Source organism: Manacus vitellinus, unplaced genomic scaffold, assembly GCF_001715985.3.
Source record: "Manacus vitellinus isolate BGI_N305 unplaced genomic scaffold, ASM171598v3 scaffold_17_pilon, whole genome shotgun sequence".
Classification (NCBI taxonomy): Eukaryota; Metazoa; Chordata; class Aves; order Passeriformes; family Pipridae; genus Manacus; species Manacus vitellinus.
Genome location: NW_021939256.1, coordinates 13,698,694 through 13,716,618, shown reverse-complemented (window position 1 = coordinate 13,716,618; position 17,925 = coordinate 13,698,694). Strand labels below are relative to the sequence as shown.

General features: G+C 38.6%; 1 protein-coding gene across 3 annotated transcripts in view; it reads left to right on the top strand.

The window, feature by feature from the left end:
- The window catches only part of SEMA5A (semaphorin 5A), a 327,493-nt gene that overhangs the window by 250,524 nt on the left and 59,044 nt on the right, over positions 1-17,925 (top strand). For all 3 annotated transcript variants that reach the window (XM_029958921.1, XM_018070097.3, XM_008922830.4), the window contains one exon: positions 4,405-4,552. In XM_029958921.1, the coding sequence (XP_029814781.1) occupies positions 4,405-4,552 (148 nt within the window). The remainder of the gene's footprint in view (positions 1-4,404; positions 4,553-17,925) is intronic.

Below are 17,925 nucleotides of genomic sequence, written 5' to 3'. Positions count from 1 at the left end.
TTTACCAATTTAAAGTGTTGAAGATAGGTTAAGCTGTTGCATGATCTGCTGCTAAAGGGTTGTGTGGGGGGTGGAAAGCAGCTGAGAGATAGCAGCAAATACTCATGTTACAATGCAAATTTCCCTTGTAAAAATAGGTTTAAAGTGCAGCTGATGTGCATTTAGACAGAATATGGAGAGGGAGTAAAAATAACATTGTAAGAAAATTTGCTAATCAGATAATAATTTTGAAGTCAAGACTCCAGATGGAAGACATCCTGATGAAATCCTTAGGGGCTTAAAAATTTCTGATTTTTCCTGTATGAGAAATATTCACTGAAGCTGCTGGAAAACTCTCTAGATCTTTGTATACAGAGTCTGTAGTATCTTGTCTTGACATTATCATGAAGTGAGAATGTTTGTCCTTTCTGTGGAAGATGCTGTAGATATGACCTCATTAAGTCCACTGGTCTCCCTCCTATCTGTGCAGACATGGAGGACATTAAAATTGCTTTCAGTGGGAGTATTTATCTTTTCTTACACAGGAAAGAATAGAAAGAAAAAAAAATGGCAATTAGAAAAATAAATTGGCTGCAGATGAGGAGTAAACCTCTGAAAGCCCTGGGTATTTTGGGGTGTATAAGAAGGTTAGAAACAGTAGATGTTGTCACGTTTCTTTTTTTGTACACAATCCTCAACAGACATTCAGCTTTTGAGCTTGTTTCCATGAGAAAGAGGAACTGCTGAGAGTCAAATGCCTGCTCTCTGTAGCACTGCTTGTTTCTGAGCAGTGTGAACAAGCCCAGTTCCCTTCAGCAGAGCATATCAAACACCACAAGGCCTTAGGATTGCTTGCAGTCCCGTGGACGTCTTATCTGCTAGGAAGTGGGAGCTCCAGTCCTCCTTGCTTTCTCTGCTCCCTCCTCTTCCACTAAAGTCCCTGGGACCACATGTCCCAGCTCCTGCCACCATCCACAGTCTCCTGGGTAGGTATTTCTGCCAATTCAAAAATTTCAGTCCCATAGGGCATGTGTGTGTCATGTGTCTGCCTAAAGAAATCTGACATTCCCATCAGCCTCAGTATAGTCTGTGCTTCCCAGTAAGCCACCAGCTGGTAATCACAACTACCCACCACGTAACAGTATGTTTCATAGGAATGGGAAGGCTAGTTTTTTTTTCTTAAATACATGGTAGTATAATATAGCTCAAAATAAAGAAGTATTTGTTTAAATAACATCTCTCTGTGGAATAAAAAGGACACATTTGTAACTGTCGTGCCTGTAGTACTCAGGGCTGCATGGCAACACTGACATAAATTGCATAAATTGATGTTTTACTAAAGGTTGAGATTTTTATAGGAACAAGAATAGTAATACCAGTTGTACTGAAGTCACCTGGTGTAAAATTTACTGTAGGAACTAGTAGCTGTGCAGAAAACTGGACATAGGATGTTCTCCCTTCCCCCAGTATGACAATTCCTTTATTAAGGCATTTGAACTTGGGTTCACTACAAGGGAAAACATGAAGGGTCATAATAAAAACCCCACATTTCTCTAGGCTGTTCTCCCTTCTGACCTCATTGCAGTTAAGTTAGGGGAGAGGGCACTGGTTTCACAGATTCAAGTTTCTTGCATGTTTTGTTGAATTACTGTAAAATGTTAGCCCAGTGGATCCTGAGAACAAAATTAAGAGGGGAAGAAAGAGCAAAAAGGGGTTGCTGAGTGACTTGAAATGCAGCCAAGAACAGATATAATGAAACTTGGCTCAAAGACCCATGCTGTAGCACAGCTCTCAAAGATCAATTGCAGGGATGTCTCTAGCTGTGAAAACATACCTGATGTTTTCAGAGGCTGGCTGGCTGGCTGAAATGAAAATTAGATTCTACTTGTACGCTGTGTTGGGTTTTGTTTTTTGTTTTCGTGAAGAAAAGGAAAAATTGACACTTCTGGTGTTGGCTTTTTTAAAAAATTGTTTCCTAAACTGAAGTAGTTTGCTTAGAGATTTTAGCGTTTTTTTCATCTGCATCTTCGAATAGTCTTGGTTAACAAAATTGCCAGGGCTTTAAAGTGCTTACTGTGTCAGTTATTAGGTTTCTTTTCTGTGTCCTGCTTAAATGAGAGAGTGGGTGGTAGGGCACATAGGCACTAAAAGAGGCACTGCATTGTGGCATCTCTCATCTAAGCAAGGTCTGTCACACCTAACTTCAGGTGTTCATAAATGTGAGTGCTTATACATGCATGAGCTGTCTGACCTTTCACTATGGTCTGTAGAAATCTAGTCAATATAGGCTGTGGAGAACAGTAATTTGTGTCCTGCTGTATATTTCTAAATTTCTTCAAATTAATCATTCTAATCATCATAGTTTGTATTGACCAAATTTCCATTGTCTGTAATGGGAGCTTAGATGTCCATTTCCCATGCAGCATTTATAGTCAATGAAAAGAAATCTGTACACTGAGGGATGTATTTATATGACCTACATTAGACATAGGGTGACATAAATAATATTTTTAGCAGGGCTGTTTCTTTCCATGATCTGTTGCTCAAGTATAGATGACTACTTCATTTTTAGACAGCTACACTGTACATACCTATATTTTAAGGCAAGATGAGTTCCTTGATTTTACCTTTTGCATAGCTGAACATCAGTAATTCTCAGCTTTATGGCAGACTTACTTTGCCCTGCTGTGTGTGTGTCCCAAATTAACATAGCACATCTTCATTAAGAACTAATGCAATTATGGAAAATATGTACTAATTTGACTAAATAAATGCTGATGTTACATGAGTACATATTCTCAACAAATGCTCCCAGAGACAAACTGTCACAAACATTCACATAAATGACTGCATGTGACAAAGGATGTGTTCAGTTCTTGGAGTTTTAGGGAAAGAATATCCAGGTGCAGAACATTCCTATACTTATTTAATGATGGGATAATGTGAACTGTGAACTGCAAATAATGAACAATGCAGAAGGGGAAAAAAAGGTAGTTTATGTATAAGCTACTGCTGAAAAGCATTTACCCAAATCACGCACCGAAGAATTCTGAGACACCAGATTCATAAATATTGAGGGTTGGGGAGTTTTTTCCTCAGGTTGCTGAGGAAAGGTCAGCACAAGCTGTTAATAATTTTCTTAGCTATACAGAAACAAAAAACTGTCACTCCCCTATTTTCCCCACTCCCACCTTTAAATTTTGATGGAGTTGCTCAGACAAAGTTTAAATCATAGGCTCCAGCATATGCGATAAATGACAACTGTTCATGCTGTCATTTCTCTTTTTGTAGAAATGAATAACTGGAGTATTAGAGTCAGTTTTCATTGCAGGAGAGTGCAAAGTGATGGAAACTTGTAAGAAGGAAAAGAAGACATTGGATTTTGGATGGCTGGTGTAAAAACAGAGGAAATACTGTAACAGATTGATTTATTTGTTCAGAACAGTCAGTAGTTATAGCAAGAGCTACCCAGACTCATCCATAAAATATTAGAACATATCTTCAGGATTGTCTGTCTTCTATCTGCTGTGACTTTGTTTCATCTGAAGTAAGAGCTTGGTCTCTTAGAGACCCCCCCCATCACACTTGCTGGTGGCCCAAATCCTTTAGACCTGTGTAGAGGTTCCTTAAAAAGCAGCATATGCTGTGGCTAGAGTTTTTGGATGGCACGCTCGAAAAATCAGGAATCTTTGGTTTTTACGAAAAATGAAAAAGCTCACTAAAAGTTGAGACCTTCCCACATGTCTGAATGTCTTGTTACAATAATGACAGCTCAGTATTAAAATATTCCTGCCTCCCTCAAGAACCTACTAGGCCCCTGAATCAGTTTGTAGCTTACTGGGAAATCCTTCAAGGATTAGAATAGCTAAAAACACCTTTTAAAAGATAAAGTAATAACATTATGAAAACAGTACAGTTCTTTATGTCTAGAATCAATCTATTTTGCCCATCAAAGCAGAGACACTGTGGAAAGCAAAAAGCAAGTTTAGCTCTCTGAAGATGAGAGAGATGGATCCTAATCAATTCTTAGCTGGAAACTGATAAAAGACTGCCTGCCTAAATGTTTGACTCCCCCAGATGTATAGCCACAACTGGTTTTAATAAAGTAGTTTTCAATCTTGCTTACGTGCTTGCAGTACAATAGCATGGTTACATTGCATGGATTGTATAGTCACTGAATAAAGCAAACAAATGCTTCACCCACGCAATTGCAGCCTAAAAAAAATACAAACCCTCAAATGTTTAAACACTCTGTGCAGTGTGACAACTGTTAGTTCAGTGCTTGATGAATAGCGAGAGGCCCTTTGTAGAGAATACCTCCTTGTACAAATATCTATCTGAATTATGCAAATGAGAGGCTTTTCAGGGAGGTCTTGTATTGATACTAAATAGATTCTTTGCCTCCTTGTTTGTCTCTTCTCACAGGTACTGCAATGAGCATTTGTTGTGCCCCCCTCATGTATTTTGGACAAGCTGGGGTCCATGGGAGCGCTGCACTGCTCAGTGTGGAGGAGGGATCCAGGCACGGCGCAGGACATGTGAAAATGGTCTTGACTGCCCTGGCTGCAATGTGGTGAGTAATTTTCAGTTTTCCCATCAGCACATACCTATGACCATATGCCATGGATGTCTCTATGCCATAGAATTATAAAATCATTTAAGTTGGAAAAGACCTCTGAGATCATCAAGTCCAACCATTAACCCAGCTCTGCCAAGTCCACCATTAAACTGTGTCCCCAAGTGCCACATCTACGTGTATTTTAAATACCTCCAAGGATGGTGACTCCACCACTTCCCTGGACAGCCTGTTCCAGTGCTTTGACAACCCTTTCAGTGAAGGAATTTTTCCTAATGTCAAATCTAAACCTCATCTGGCACAATTTGAAGCCATTTCCTCTTGTCCTATAGTGATAAAACATCTGTGTATGTCTATAAGCTCTACCCCTAAGTAGTCACCAGACTATTTTTGTCTCTGTGTTTCTTGGATGTGCTGAAATACACACAATTCATCAATCAGAAATATATATAACTCAGCTTTTTCACAGTGTCATCTAGAAAATTACTTTCCTGAGGCAAGGTTAGTGCAGATGTGTCCTTTTGGGTTAATGATGGGTTTTATTTCTATGACCAGAGTACATAGGAACTCTAGCTATGATCCCGGGACTCCATCGTGTCAGGTTCTGTACAGCAGAGAAAAAGATAGGTTGCACATCTAAATACATAAGAAGCCAATCAGTGAATACACGGAAGCACTGGAGAAATGTTAAGGTAAGATTAGATACCAATAGTAATCAGCGCAGCGGCCGCCTGGAGCTGTCAGGCTTTTAAGCTACAGTAGAATGATTTTAATAAATGGATGTGCTTTATGGATACCCAATTTATTAAGAAAAACATATGGGAAATCTTGTAGGTGGTTTTTCTTATATCTGAACAAATATAGGTAGTAGGTTTTGAGCGATGGGAACATCAAAATGGGACATTGTTTTCTTGAAGGTGAATGGAATGATGCATAGTAGTATATGGGTGAAGCGAGACAAACAGTAGAGACATGTAGAGAGAGGGGTGACGTTCACTCCAGCATGCTGGGAAGATAACCTCAGTGTTAGAAGCTGAAGCAAAGTCTTAGCAAGTGTAGGTTCATGTCAAAAGATGAACCTTGGGGTGCTTTTCCATGATAATTTGAAAGCTAGTTCCAGATTGTCACTGAAGGGGATATTTATTCAGAAAGCATAACCTAGGTGGAAATATGAAGTGGCCAAAACTGTGGAAGAAAAATTCTACTGGTGAATGACAGATGGTGCTGCTAGTCTCACCAGTGAACAAGAATAAGCACAGCTCAAAGGAAAAATGAGACTTTTTATGTTCAGTGGCCAGGCTTAACGCTGCACACTGAGAAACTGTACTCAGTTTTGTTTCAGGATATTAAAGAGGCAGAAGAACAGTACTTTTTTTCCACATATAAAACCAATTTTTACATGCCTTAGTTTCAGAGAGTAGGCTTAATTCTGAGGTTGTCATCATCTGTGGTCTATTTGTTAGACAGGCAGTAATTAAATACAAAAGAAAGGATAATTTATTACCTTTTTCTTTTTGTGCATTTTCCCAGGATTTGTTCTCTTTTTAAAATTTATTCTAGTGATAGAATTTCATTTTCAGTAGATTGAAAACATCCAACAGGTTTGGTTTTTTGTTTCAGCTGAACTTTAAGAATTAACCTAATAACTTAGAATTATATCCAGTTTTCCAAAATATTTGTCTCCCCCTACTGGTACACAAAAAGCAGACATATGGTCTAGAACTATTGTTAAACCTTCCTGACAAGGACAGAAAACAGCACAATATGAAGGTTTTCTGTCTCGTCCCTCTTTATCTCAAAATAATGTTGTGAAAGAAAGCGGTATTTTGTTTTGCACAGCATCTTCCCATGGTCTGAAATGGAAAATAAGTAGCTCTAATTTTCTTGGAAAGCTCCATGAGGAAAGTAGGAAAACCTTAAGTGCAAAAATTTCCTATTTTGTAACTGATTTGAGATCAGTGTTATTTGGGCTTGTAATTTGTTTACAGTTTTAGCACATTCCTTGCTGTGTCACAGAATAGTTACCAGTTCAGCTATGGAAATGTTTTGAAGATTCCTTATTAATTAGAAAACTACTATGTTGATGGTTTCAAACAAAGCCCTTAGCTTTGGAGTACACAGCTGTGTTGCTAAAACTTAGGCACCAATGGAAAGCCATCCAGGGTAGAAATCCTCTGTAAACCCTGGTGTTCTTCAAGACAAAGGATTTGGGTATAAAGTCTCTGTTCTGTTTAAGTTTCAGTGAATTTGAACTTTTGAGTTGTCTGTCTTGACTCAGAGGTTTTGCAGCCATAGCAAGACCTTGTCGCTAAGTGTACCTGGAAAAGAAAGTACTTCATTGCTTCTAAGAGTTTATTTCATTAATGTAAGAAAGAGCAATTGGAAATATTTTTATGCCTTCTTGTAATTATTGAATGGATTAAATATTTATATTAATAAAATCCTATTAATGAGGAGCATGCATATGAAACTTTTTTATTTATCAAATGTTTGTGTACTTCAACCAATTTTTTTATTGTTGTAGGTATGTATCTTTCAAAACAGAATTATGAATTTTTACCATAGTGAATAAAGGAGAAATTAATGTGTCTTATTACAACTATTTTCCATTCTTTACTGGTTGTAGTGATACTCACCTTGGGTTGTGCAAGATATTTAATGAATTTAATTTATTTAAAAAAACCTTATATTCTGACTATCTCTGAGTACTTTGGAAGCTAAATAATCTCAGGAAGAGTTGCAGTGAAAGTAATCTACCTTTTCTACTGTTTATTTCGTCTGGAGTAAAACATGTTATAAGCCAAACATTTACCAAGTGAATTAAGGGCATAGCTGAAAATAGTGTCAGAGACTTAAAATGCCCAGTTCTCTCTTTCAACTGTTAGATGATAGCTTTAAACTATAAAGAGACTCTCCAGGTTTCTTGTTTTCCTTCTTCAGTGAGGTTGAACTTTGTAAAACTTTCACAACGTTTGAACAGCATGAGTTGCCATAGGCACTCTTCGGCTGTGGCCTGTGAAGTGGAAAAGAAAAACAGTTAGAGGACAGAGGACTGTCAAACATATTATTCAAGAAGATGGTAACTATGTTAGGCTTCATTTCATCTTGAAATGAAAAGAAATTTTTGATGCATCAGAGGTGCAAAGTGGACTAAATGCTGTCTTGGGACCCCTTTCAACTATGCCGATTCTTTGGTTTTAGAACCGTTTTTCAATAGGGAATTGTGGGAGAAAAACAACAACAACTGTTTTTATACAGCTTAAGAAAGGCAGTCTTACAGCGTGTTTGCCAGCAGTATTAGGGGACCAGATTTAATTTCCTAGGAGAACCTGCCTCTTCTGTTTTCCAGTCTGCAACCAGGCTGTGAAACTGCAGTATAGCCAATCCTAATCTATTTGGGTGTCCTCGTTTTGCAGCATTTACCATAATAATGGCTATCATCTGTGTCCACCTAATGATTTATACCACACAATTTTTAATGAACAGTTTTTCTTCCTTTTGGTTTGATAATATTGCTCCTAGGCTGTAATATCACAGCAGGTGGCTACTGCCTGTGTTTTAATTTTGGAATGTTTCTCATCAGTTGGTTTCTTGGCTTTATCTGTCTTATAGCAGATATTAGCCAAGACACTTCAGGATTTTTTATCAAGACTTAGTATACTGAGTTCCCTGCTATTATTTCCAACCTAGAGTTTTATAAAATAATAATGATAAATCTTTTGATCCATATAAATATTTCAAAGAGAGAAAACCATGATGATATTTTAAAGATGCATCTCTTGCTGAAGTGCACTTAATACATGAAAATGGGTGACCAGAGAGTTAGGACTGAAGGCATTTTCACTGAATATAGAAAACCATAAATTATTATGATATAGGAGAACTAGACCACAGAGACTCATAAAGGTCAAAAAAATGAAGCTTAAAATCAAAATCTGAAGTCATAAGGACATGTTAAAGTCTTCAGGTTAATCAGAGTTAGTAAAGAGGGCTTGAAATTGTCTAATAAGAGATAGGACCATCACAGCCAAATTTAGGAGCAGGTAAAATCTAGTAATGAAAAGCTTAAGTGGATCACAAAACAGGTATTAGTCTCATGTATGCAGGTGATACATGCGCTAGAGAAGGAACTGTGGAAATCTGTGGACTGTGCTAATATGACTCAGAGGACAAACATTTTCAGATTTTACAGCATACTCAGATAAGTTGTACATTTGTTTCAGCAAATACTTCTTTTCCCTTGAGAAGCATAATCTTACTTGAATTTGCTTCAGTCCAGTAATAAAAGAAGAACTTTTTAAACAAATTATTACTGAAATGAGTAATCTAGTTTGAGGCTCAAGTTGGGTGACATACTTTATGTTTATAGATGTCAATGTTCTCATTTCAGTCATGCTAACATATACATTAATTTTAGTTTTGGATCTGGGAGGCTGGTAAAGGGTATATACTTTCCACATACAGGAACAAACCATGTTGGGTGTTGCTGTGAAATTAAAAAAAAAAATAAATATTTGTTTCTTAGAAATAGTTGCTTATTCATTAATCTATTATTATTATTGTTGTTGTTGTTGTTGTTGTATTTGTTTCAATATTCTGGAATTATGCTGAACACAAAACTGTGAAGAAAAACCATATGTATCCTAGAGTTCTTGTTATGACACAAGATGAAAAAAATGCCTTGGAAAAAACCAAATGTCAGCATTTTTTTCTTTCATCAGGCTTTTAAAGGGAATTTGAAGATGGAAGGTTTTCAGAAGTACTTTGTCCATCAGAAAGAACAGTCTGCCTTTAAAATACTTGCCATCTCACAAAACAAATTTGAAATGTCTAGTTTAGAAAAAGGACCAGAAAATAAGATAGTTATTATGCTTTTGTTTTACAGTTCTTTTTAAAGTTTCCATTTGCTTTAAGAAAAATTATCTCTTGCAAAATCAGAAAACAATCTCACAAGCATGAAGCATAGGAAATTGTATTGTTTATATGAAGTTTGCCTACTTTATGCTCATTTCCTTTTCCAATCCTTTTTTTTTTTCTTTTCTGTCTATAATGTCAACTCTATTGGGTATTAGCTGATTTTTTATCTTTTAAAAATTTAGCAAAGCAGAGTATCCCTTCTTTTGGTGATGCATATGCTATTGCAATTGTAAGCAATGACAAGTAATTAAAGAGTGTAAAACCAAAAAAAATCAAAGTCATAGAATCATAGAATCAGCTGGGTTGGAAAAGACTTCCGAGATCATCGAGTCCAACCCTTCAACCAACACTGCTGTGGTTACTAGATCATGGCACTAAGTGCCACATCCAGTCTCATCTTTAGACCTCCAGGGATGGTGACTCCACCGCCTCCCTGGGCAGCCCATTCCAATGTCTGATTACTCTCTCTGTAAAAAATTTCTTCCTAATATCCAACATAAACCTCCCCTGGCAGGGCTGAAGACTGTACCCTCTTTTCCTACTGCTGGTTGCCTGGGAGAAGAGACTGATGCCCACCTGGCTACAACCTCCTTTCAGGTGGTTGTAGAGAGTGAGGAGGTCTCCCTTGAGCCTCCTCTTCTCCAGGCTGAACAACCCCAGCTCCTTCAGCCAATCATCACAGGGCCTGTGCTCCAGTCCCTTCACCAGCCTCATTGCTCTTCTCTGGACCTGCTCCAGCACCTCAACATCCTTCCTGAACTGAGGGGCCCAGAACTGGACACAGTACTCCAGGTGTGGCTTAACCAGCGCTGAGTACAGGGGAAGAATCACTTCCCTGGTCCTGCTGGCCACACTGTTCCTGATCCAGGCCAGGATGCCATTGGCCTTCTTGGCCACCTGGGCACACTGCTGGCTTGTGTTCAGCTTCCTGCCAATCCAAACTCCCAGGTCCCTTTGTGCCTGGCTGCTCCTCAGCCACTCTGTGCCCAGCCTGTAGTGCTGCATGGGGTTGTTGTGGCCAAAGTGGAGGACCCAGAACTTGGCCTTGCTGAACCTCATTCCGTTGGAATCAGAGCATCTTTACAGCTTGTCCACATCCCTCTGAAGAGCCTTCCTGCCTTCCAGCTGATCCACACTCCCCTCAACTTGGTGTCATCTGCAAATTTTCTAATGGTAAACTCAATCCCCTCATCCAGATCATAATAAAGATACTAAACAGAACTGGGCCCAACACTGATCCCTGGAGGACACCACTAGTGACCAGCCACCAACTGGATGCAGCACCGTTCAGCACCACTCTCTGGGCTCTTCCCTCCAGCCAGTTCCTAACCCAGCACAGAGTGCCCCTGTCCAAGCCATGGGCTGCCAGCTTTTTCAGGAGAATGCTATGGGAGACAGTGTCAAAGGCTTTGCTGAAGCCCAGGTAGACCACATCCACAGCCTTCCCCTCATCCACCAGGTGGGTCACCCGATCATAAAAGGAGATCAGGTTGATCAGACAGGACTTGCCCTTCCTAAACTCATGCTGGCTGGGTCTGATCCCTTGTCCATCCTGTAGGTGTCGTGTGATTGCACTTAGGATGATCTGCTCCATAACCTCACCAGGCACCAAGGTCAGGATGACAGGCCTGTAGTTTCCTGGGTCCTCTTTGCAGCCCTTTTTGTGGATCAGCATGACATTTGCCAACTTCCAATCATGTGGGTCCTCCCTGGTGAGCCAGGACTGTTGGTAAATGATGGAGAGCAGCTTGGTGAGCTCTTCCGCCAGCTCCCTCATCACCCTAGGATGGATCCCATCTGGTTGCATAGACTTGTGAGGATCCAAGTGGCTCAGCATGTCACTGTTTTCTCCTGGATTACAGGGGGACTATTCATCTTCCTGTCTTTGTCTACCAGTTCCAGAAGCCAGCTGTCCTGAGGACAACCTGTCTTACTGTTGGAAACTGAGGCAAAGAAAGTGTTAAGTAACTCAACCTTTTTCTCATCTTTAGTGACTATGTTCTCCCCATGTCCAACAAAGAATGGATGTTTTCCTTGCCCCTCCTTTTACTATGGATGTACTTGTAGAAGTGGCTCAATTGAGTTCAAATTCTGCCTTTGTCTCTCTAATTTTCTTTTTGCATGACCTAACTATATTCCTAAACTCTTCATGAGTAGCCAGCCCTTTTTTTCCATAATTGGGAAGCTCTCTTTATTCCCCTAATTTCCTTCAAAATCTCCCTGTTCAGCCAGGCTGGCCATCTTCCCTGCTGGCTCATCTTTTGGCAGACTGGGACAGCCTGCTCCTGTGCTTTCAAGACTTCCTTCTTGAAGCATGTCCATCCCTCCTGGACCTCTTTGTTTTCAAGGGCTGTTTCCCAAGGTAACCTCTAAACCAGTCTTCTCAGTAGGCTGAAATCTGCCCTCTGGATGTCCAGGGTAGAAGTTTTTTTGACGGCTCTCTTTGCATCCCTGAGTACTGAAAACTCTATCATTTCGCAGTCATTGTGCCCCAGACGGCCTCCAACCACCACATCTCCCACCAGCCCCTCTCTGTGAACAGCAGGTCTAGCGGGTAGTTCCAGAAAATGCTAAAACATGTTGATCAATGGTACATGTGGTGCTCAATTTTGTCACTAAAATGAGTTACCAACTTGACACACATAGTCAAAGTAAATGTGAAATATAAACAGGTTGAACTAATGTGATCTGTTTAATGTGGTATTTAGCTAAACATCCAGCAATCATTTAGCTGTTTGATTTATTTAACTTTGAAAAAGAGACTAAACTGCAAGTTGTTTGCTTTCTTGCTTAAACCAGAACAGAGTGAAGCATCCCTTTGTTAAGAAACATGTAACTTTAAAAATAATTTCAAGCTAAGAAATACATTTTTAGGTGCTGTTAAACTCCAAGCGATTCAACCTGTGACAAGTGACACTGTCTACAGTCTTGTTCTGAGATTCCTATACCAAGCTCTTTCAGTGACTTCCAGGTCACGTACAATAACTTCTTTTGTAGACCAGTGCTGGCTGACTTGAAATCTCTTTCAAATCTAATTAACGGGGCTCACCAAAGTGAGTGTTCTCACATTCAAGAGCTTTGTATTTGACCTGTGATGCAGATGATGTGTGTTTGATTCAGAAGTCCAAATCTTATTTTAAAAAAACATAGGAAACAAATTTTATTGTAACTGTGCACAAACTTTCACAGGGCTTTGGACGTAGGGAACAACTAGTTCAAGGTCAAGTGATAGCCAAGTGCCTTCATTCAGTTAGGTTGCTGTACCGATCAAAGATAGGAGACCTGATTTACTATATCCAGATTTTGCCACACTGTTTCCTAAAACAAGGAGCTCACCAGACTGTGCAAGTATTGCTATTTGTGGCAGTTCTCAGCGGTTCCTGTGCTGTAGATGTAGTCTTCATTATTGTTCCTTAGTTGTAAAACAGTATATCTGCCTATGTGAGGCTCTGTGCTTGAATTGTGATCACTACAGTGCATGATAACCACAGAAGGTGAAGCATCTGAAACCCTCTTCATTCTGGGCCCAGCAGGCAGTGCTGGGCTCAAGGACTCAGCATTGCGAGATATGAACTTCTACTTTCCTTTGACTTGACTGTTTTTTGAATATGAATGAAAAAGGAGAAAGATAGTTAGGGAGAAGGAATGTCGGATGCTGAGGTTTTGTACTGCACTAATTTTAGAACGAATTAATGAGTGATACTGGAGCTGGAGGATATTTCCTGAGGACTCATACTTCATCCAGCCTTTTTAATTGCTGTGGACCTAGAACATTCACTTATCTCCAGAAAATAATCCATAACTGTCATTGAACACTAGAAATCAGAACAAAAAGTAGGAGGCATGGTTTTAGATTAGTTTTGTCAAGTAATAGGGCTTACAGGATCATATTGTAGTCTGTCAGGTACTCTTACTCTTCTGCTCATAAGTAAGGAACCCACTTCCCATTACAACTGCATTTGATTGGAGTGTGGTCTGAGATGTCAACATGGAATTGCACCAAGTTGTATGAAAAACAGTGGCTCAATAAAGCAAAAAACCCTTAATTAGTTTCTACACTGAGAGACAGATTTGCAGCTGAGTCTCTTATTTGGTCCAGGTGGTGTCAGGTGCTGGTCAAATGAGTGTACATGTTAGCACGTGTCCTTTGTGACTAGATACTACATGTATTTTAATTTTTAGCAGTAAGACTGCTAAATGCTACAGACAGGAGATATGGGAAGGGGAAATGAAAGAGGAAAACTTAAAAGACTTGAAATATAAACTTACAGAAAATCAGGCTTCATTAGTTCCAGTGCTTATGGGTCTAGTTATTGAAGTATGGGTAGTGCAGCTTTATTTCATATATAAGTAATATTTCCATGAAATCAGAACTGACATATACAGAGAAAGATATTAGCAAAAAAAAAAAAGAAAAAAAAATCTGTCCAAGAGTATCCTGGAGTTATTGGAATAACTATAGCTGTATTTAATATGGAGTATTTATTCTCTTGTTTTGTTTTTAGGAAGGTAAAATAAAAATATTAAACCTCTAACTCAAATTTAAGGAAAAGAAAATATTGATGCAGGTAAGGAGGGCTGCTTCACTCCAGGGTAAAAGATAATTCAGGTATAAATGGAAACTGCTGTGCAGTCCATTAGGATATTACCAATATATACCACTTTGTACCTTTCTGACATTGTTCTTCAAGAAAACAACAGGTGTTTCTGGCAGCCAAAATGGAGCAGCTTCAAAGTACATGGTATTAAATTCATGATACAATGTTACAAAAAAGGGTCATCATTAAAGTGATATACTAGCAAGAAGGTGTAGGAGTTAAAAGATGGATAAAGCTAACTGGACATACCAGTGGTTTTTCCTGGAAGGAGAAACATCAGATTATTGGGAGGGTACTCTAGGTCTCCTAAAGGAGTTAGTATAGACAGGTCTTACTTATAAATGTTTTGAGTAATTTTGGCAGAAAATTTTTATTATATTTGCTGGTGACCTGAAGTTTTGGGGCATCATCTATATAAAGGTTGATTTACATGTCTTATGAAAGGCACTAGATGTCTTTCATTCATGGCTAAAGTAATAGTAATGAAGAGTGTTGTATCATAATTGCAAAGTCATGAACTTAGCATAAAATCAACAGAAACTCCTACTTTCACCTTGAAGCACAATGAGGAACGAATCAGAATGACTCTGGTGTGTGAGTTGTTTATGATACTAGCTATAAGCCAGAAAGTTCGTGCAGTGGGGAAAAAATTTAGATTCAGTTTTAGCATTTAGAATGCTTTAGCATGGTATTTCTAATAAAGACAAAAAAGGTAGTCTAGGGATTCATATATAAACTAGTCTCACAAGGGATGATTGTAACAATCTGGGCTGAAGCTAGCTGAAATCACAGTTTTAGTTTCACATATTGCAAGTAATGTGATTTCTCCACCACTACTGTTATCTTGAAGGCTGAGCTTATTTTGAAGCTGAATTTACCTGACAGCATTGTATCAATGACTGAAATCATGAAAACTTATTATGATTTCATCTACAAATTTTTGTGATTTTTCCATTACAAAGATATGTCTTTGTTAAGTATGCAGAAAACTTAATTTTATTATAGGCAGTTCAGTAGCAATCTTAAGTTGTTGCACAGTTGCAATCATAATGGGAAAAAAGGCTGCATGAAGCATGGCATTGAAAATAACCTCAGAAACATGACAGAGCAGTTAGATAAAATTGTTCTGTAGCCATGCTTACTGTTCTTAAAGGATATGGTACATGGCAGAAGTGAGCTGAACTCTGGAAAGTATTCTAAGGAAGGGCAAAGGATTGGGATTCTGACAAGTCAGAGTAGGCAGGGTTCTAGTGTATGAAGGATTAATATACAAATTAATGACAGGGTTGGAGAGGGAACACTGCGATTTCTGTGTACTCTCTGCTTAATATACTGAGTTTTAAGGAAATATGAAGCCAGTGAAGGGAATTCATTTCTATTCAAGGCGTTGTCAAATGATATAACTTGTTGCAATAAATTATTGAGGCTTAAATCTGAAGAATCAATAAAACTCCACAACACTAAAATTGTACAGGATGTCAGGATGAACTAGAATTATAATAAAAAAAATTCCATTTTTGATAGCATAGTAAATAAAATTTTAAAGTTTTAAATCATTGCCCTGAATATTAACAATCAGATTTAGAGCTGTGCTTTTGGCATTCCGCTTATTTCTGTGCTCCCATTTGATGATAAGCAGGGAAGGCATGTCTGATCTAGAATGGCACTTCCAATGTTCCTCTTTGTAAGTGAGTGTTGAATCAGTTTGCAACAAATTGTCCCTCTGATTTATTTTGTTCCTTTTAGGTTTGGTCTCTTGTACTTAAAATGGTACAGTGCAAACATAGTAACTGTGTTTACACATTTTATACTAAAAAGTCTGCTCACATGTAGACCTTAATGCAAAGCAGATCTCTCTTTCAGTGTTCTTCAATTCAACCTCAGTAAATTGAGGGATGGATGAAGCCTGAATAAGTAATACGTGCTGTTGCCATTATTGCTTCACTAATGCAGCAAATGTTGAAGAGTGCAAGACGTATTTGTTAGCTGAGCTGATTGACAGCGGTCCTTAGCCACCTGAGTGCAATTAAATGGAACTCCATCCAAATTAATTATATTTATCTGCCAGCTTTTATTCTTACTTAGTCTCAGAACATCATAGAATTTTTAATTTATTAGTCTGTGATAGATTTGTGCTTTTCATTGAAAATAGTGTCAGGCAGCCCTGGTTTTACCTATATTATAGCAGGTTGGGAAATAATTTTTTAAAAATTCTGAATATTTATTGATGGAGTTATTAAAACTACCTTTTTTTTTCCCACCAGGATTCATTCCCTCCTCCCTTTTACATTAAGTTTTTGGGTTAGAAGACTTCTGCACTTCTACTACAGCCACCAAATAAAAGACACTAAGTCATCCAAAGACACTGACATTCATCTTGAACACACATATTCACAAGCCTTAAAAAAGACAAACATACATTTCTTTGTGTTTATTTATAACTTATTTTGTATCTTCAGGATTTTGTGACTCAGTTTATTGCAACATTAGGAAATAATAATATTTAGATCTGAATATTCCAGTAGATGGGATTGTATTCTTCAAATCTGAGAATATAAACTCATGCAAACAGTGAGCTCATTTACCAGCATGCACAGTGAATTGTCCTTGCAGCTTGAAGGGCAGGATGTAGTCTCACAGTCCCCCTATCCCCCTTTAGGTTACTTGAAAGCAGCATCACGTAGCATATTTCTTTTCTGCTAGAGTAATGTAGCCGAAAATAAAAAAATATTAATCCTGCATCTTCAAGAACAGAGTTTTTCTAATTCAACGATACTTGTTATATCATCTGAAACATCAGAAAGGTGAAGTCATAAAAACAGGCCTTTCAGTTTACATTATGAAAATCTCCAGCTTTGTTACTTATAACAATTTGTAGCATGAGAGATCAGTGAAGAAGTTACTACTTTGTGAAGATATAGGAGTTGATTTATCTTTAATTTGAAATTTGAATATTTGGAATTTGAATCTTTCATTTGAAGCCCCTCTGCAGATTGGGAGTGAACCAGAAATGTCAGCCCCAATATGCAGTTCTTGCTTAGCCTTGTCAGAGGGGCTCTAGATGGAGAAAAGCAGCTGTAGACTATACCTGTATTTTTTTCAGCTATCTGATTCACAGGAAGGACAGGCTCACTTTGATCTCTTTGTATTTTGAATCAATCTCCAGAAGGAAAACTTGGGAACCCCTCCCCACAAAATAGTAGAGTTGACATGCTAGTTCTGCTAGCAGTTTACTTGCATTTAAAATTAAGAGGGGTTGACCGGGTCCACAGCTGGCACAAATTGCTGAAACCCTGTTGATCCCCTCTAGGATGCATGAGAAAAGTCGTTAAGTTACAGCTTGATAAATTAATATCCAAGCTGTGAACATTTCTGCAGAATAAGACAGCACTAGGAAATCCTTAATACCTTCATGGTCCCAGCTCAGGGTACCCTCATTGGCAGCTCTTTGTGCAGTTCATCCTGCTGTGCCAGTGGCCTGGTGTTTGTTCTACAACACATGAACTAGGAGGCTGCACAACTATCAAGGAGAAACAGGCTGTGCCAGAGATAGCACTTGAACCTCTCATTTCCTTTGTGGATTAGAGAGGAAAAGGAAACTGAAATCTCTCCCAGATCCTAGTTGCCAATTACACAGGCTGAATTGCCAGGTGCCAGGTCAGATATGAGACTGTTACTTAGCCAACATCTGCACAGTGCTCAGCATGACTCTTCTATGTTATTACTTCTTTAGTCAAAAGCAGCCCTGTCTTCAGGGGTTATTTGTGAAGGTAGTGGCAGATTCCAAGATTCTTTATAAAAGGCCATTTACATGTCAGTGCTGGTAAGGACACTGTATATGGCTCAGTTAGTGTG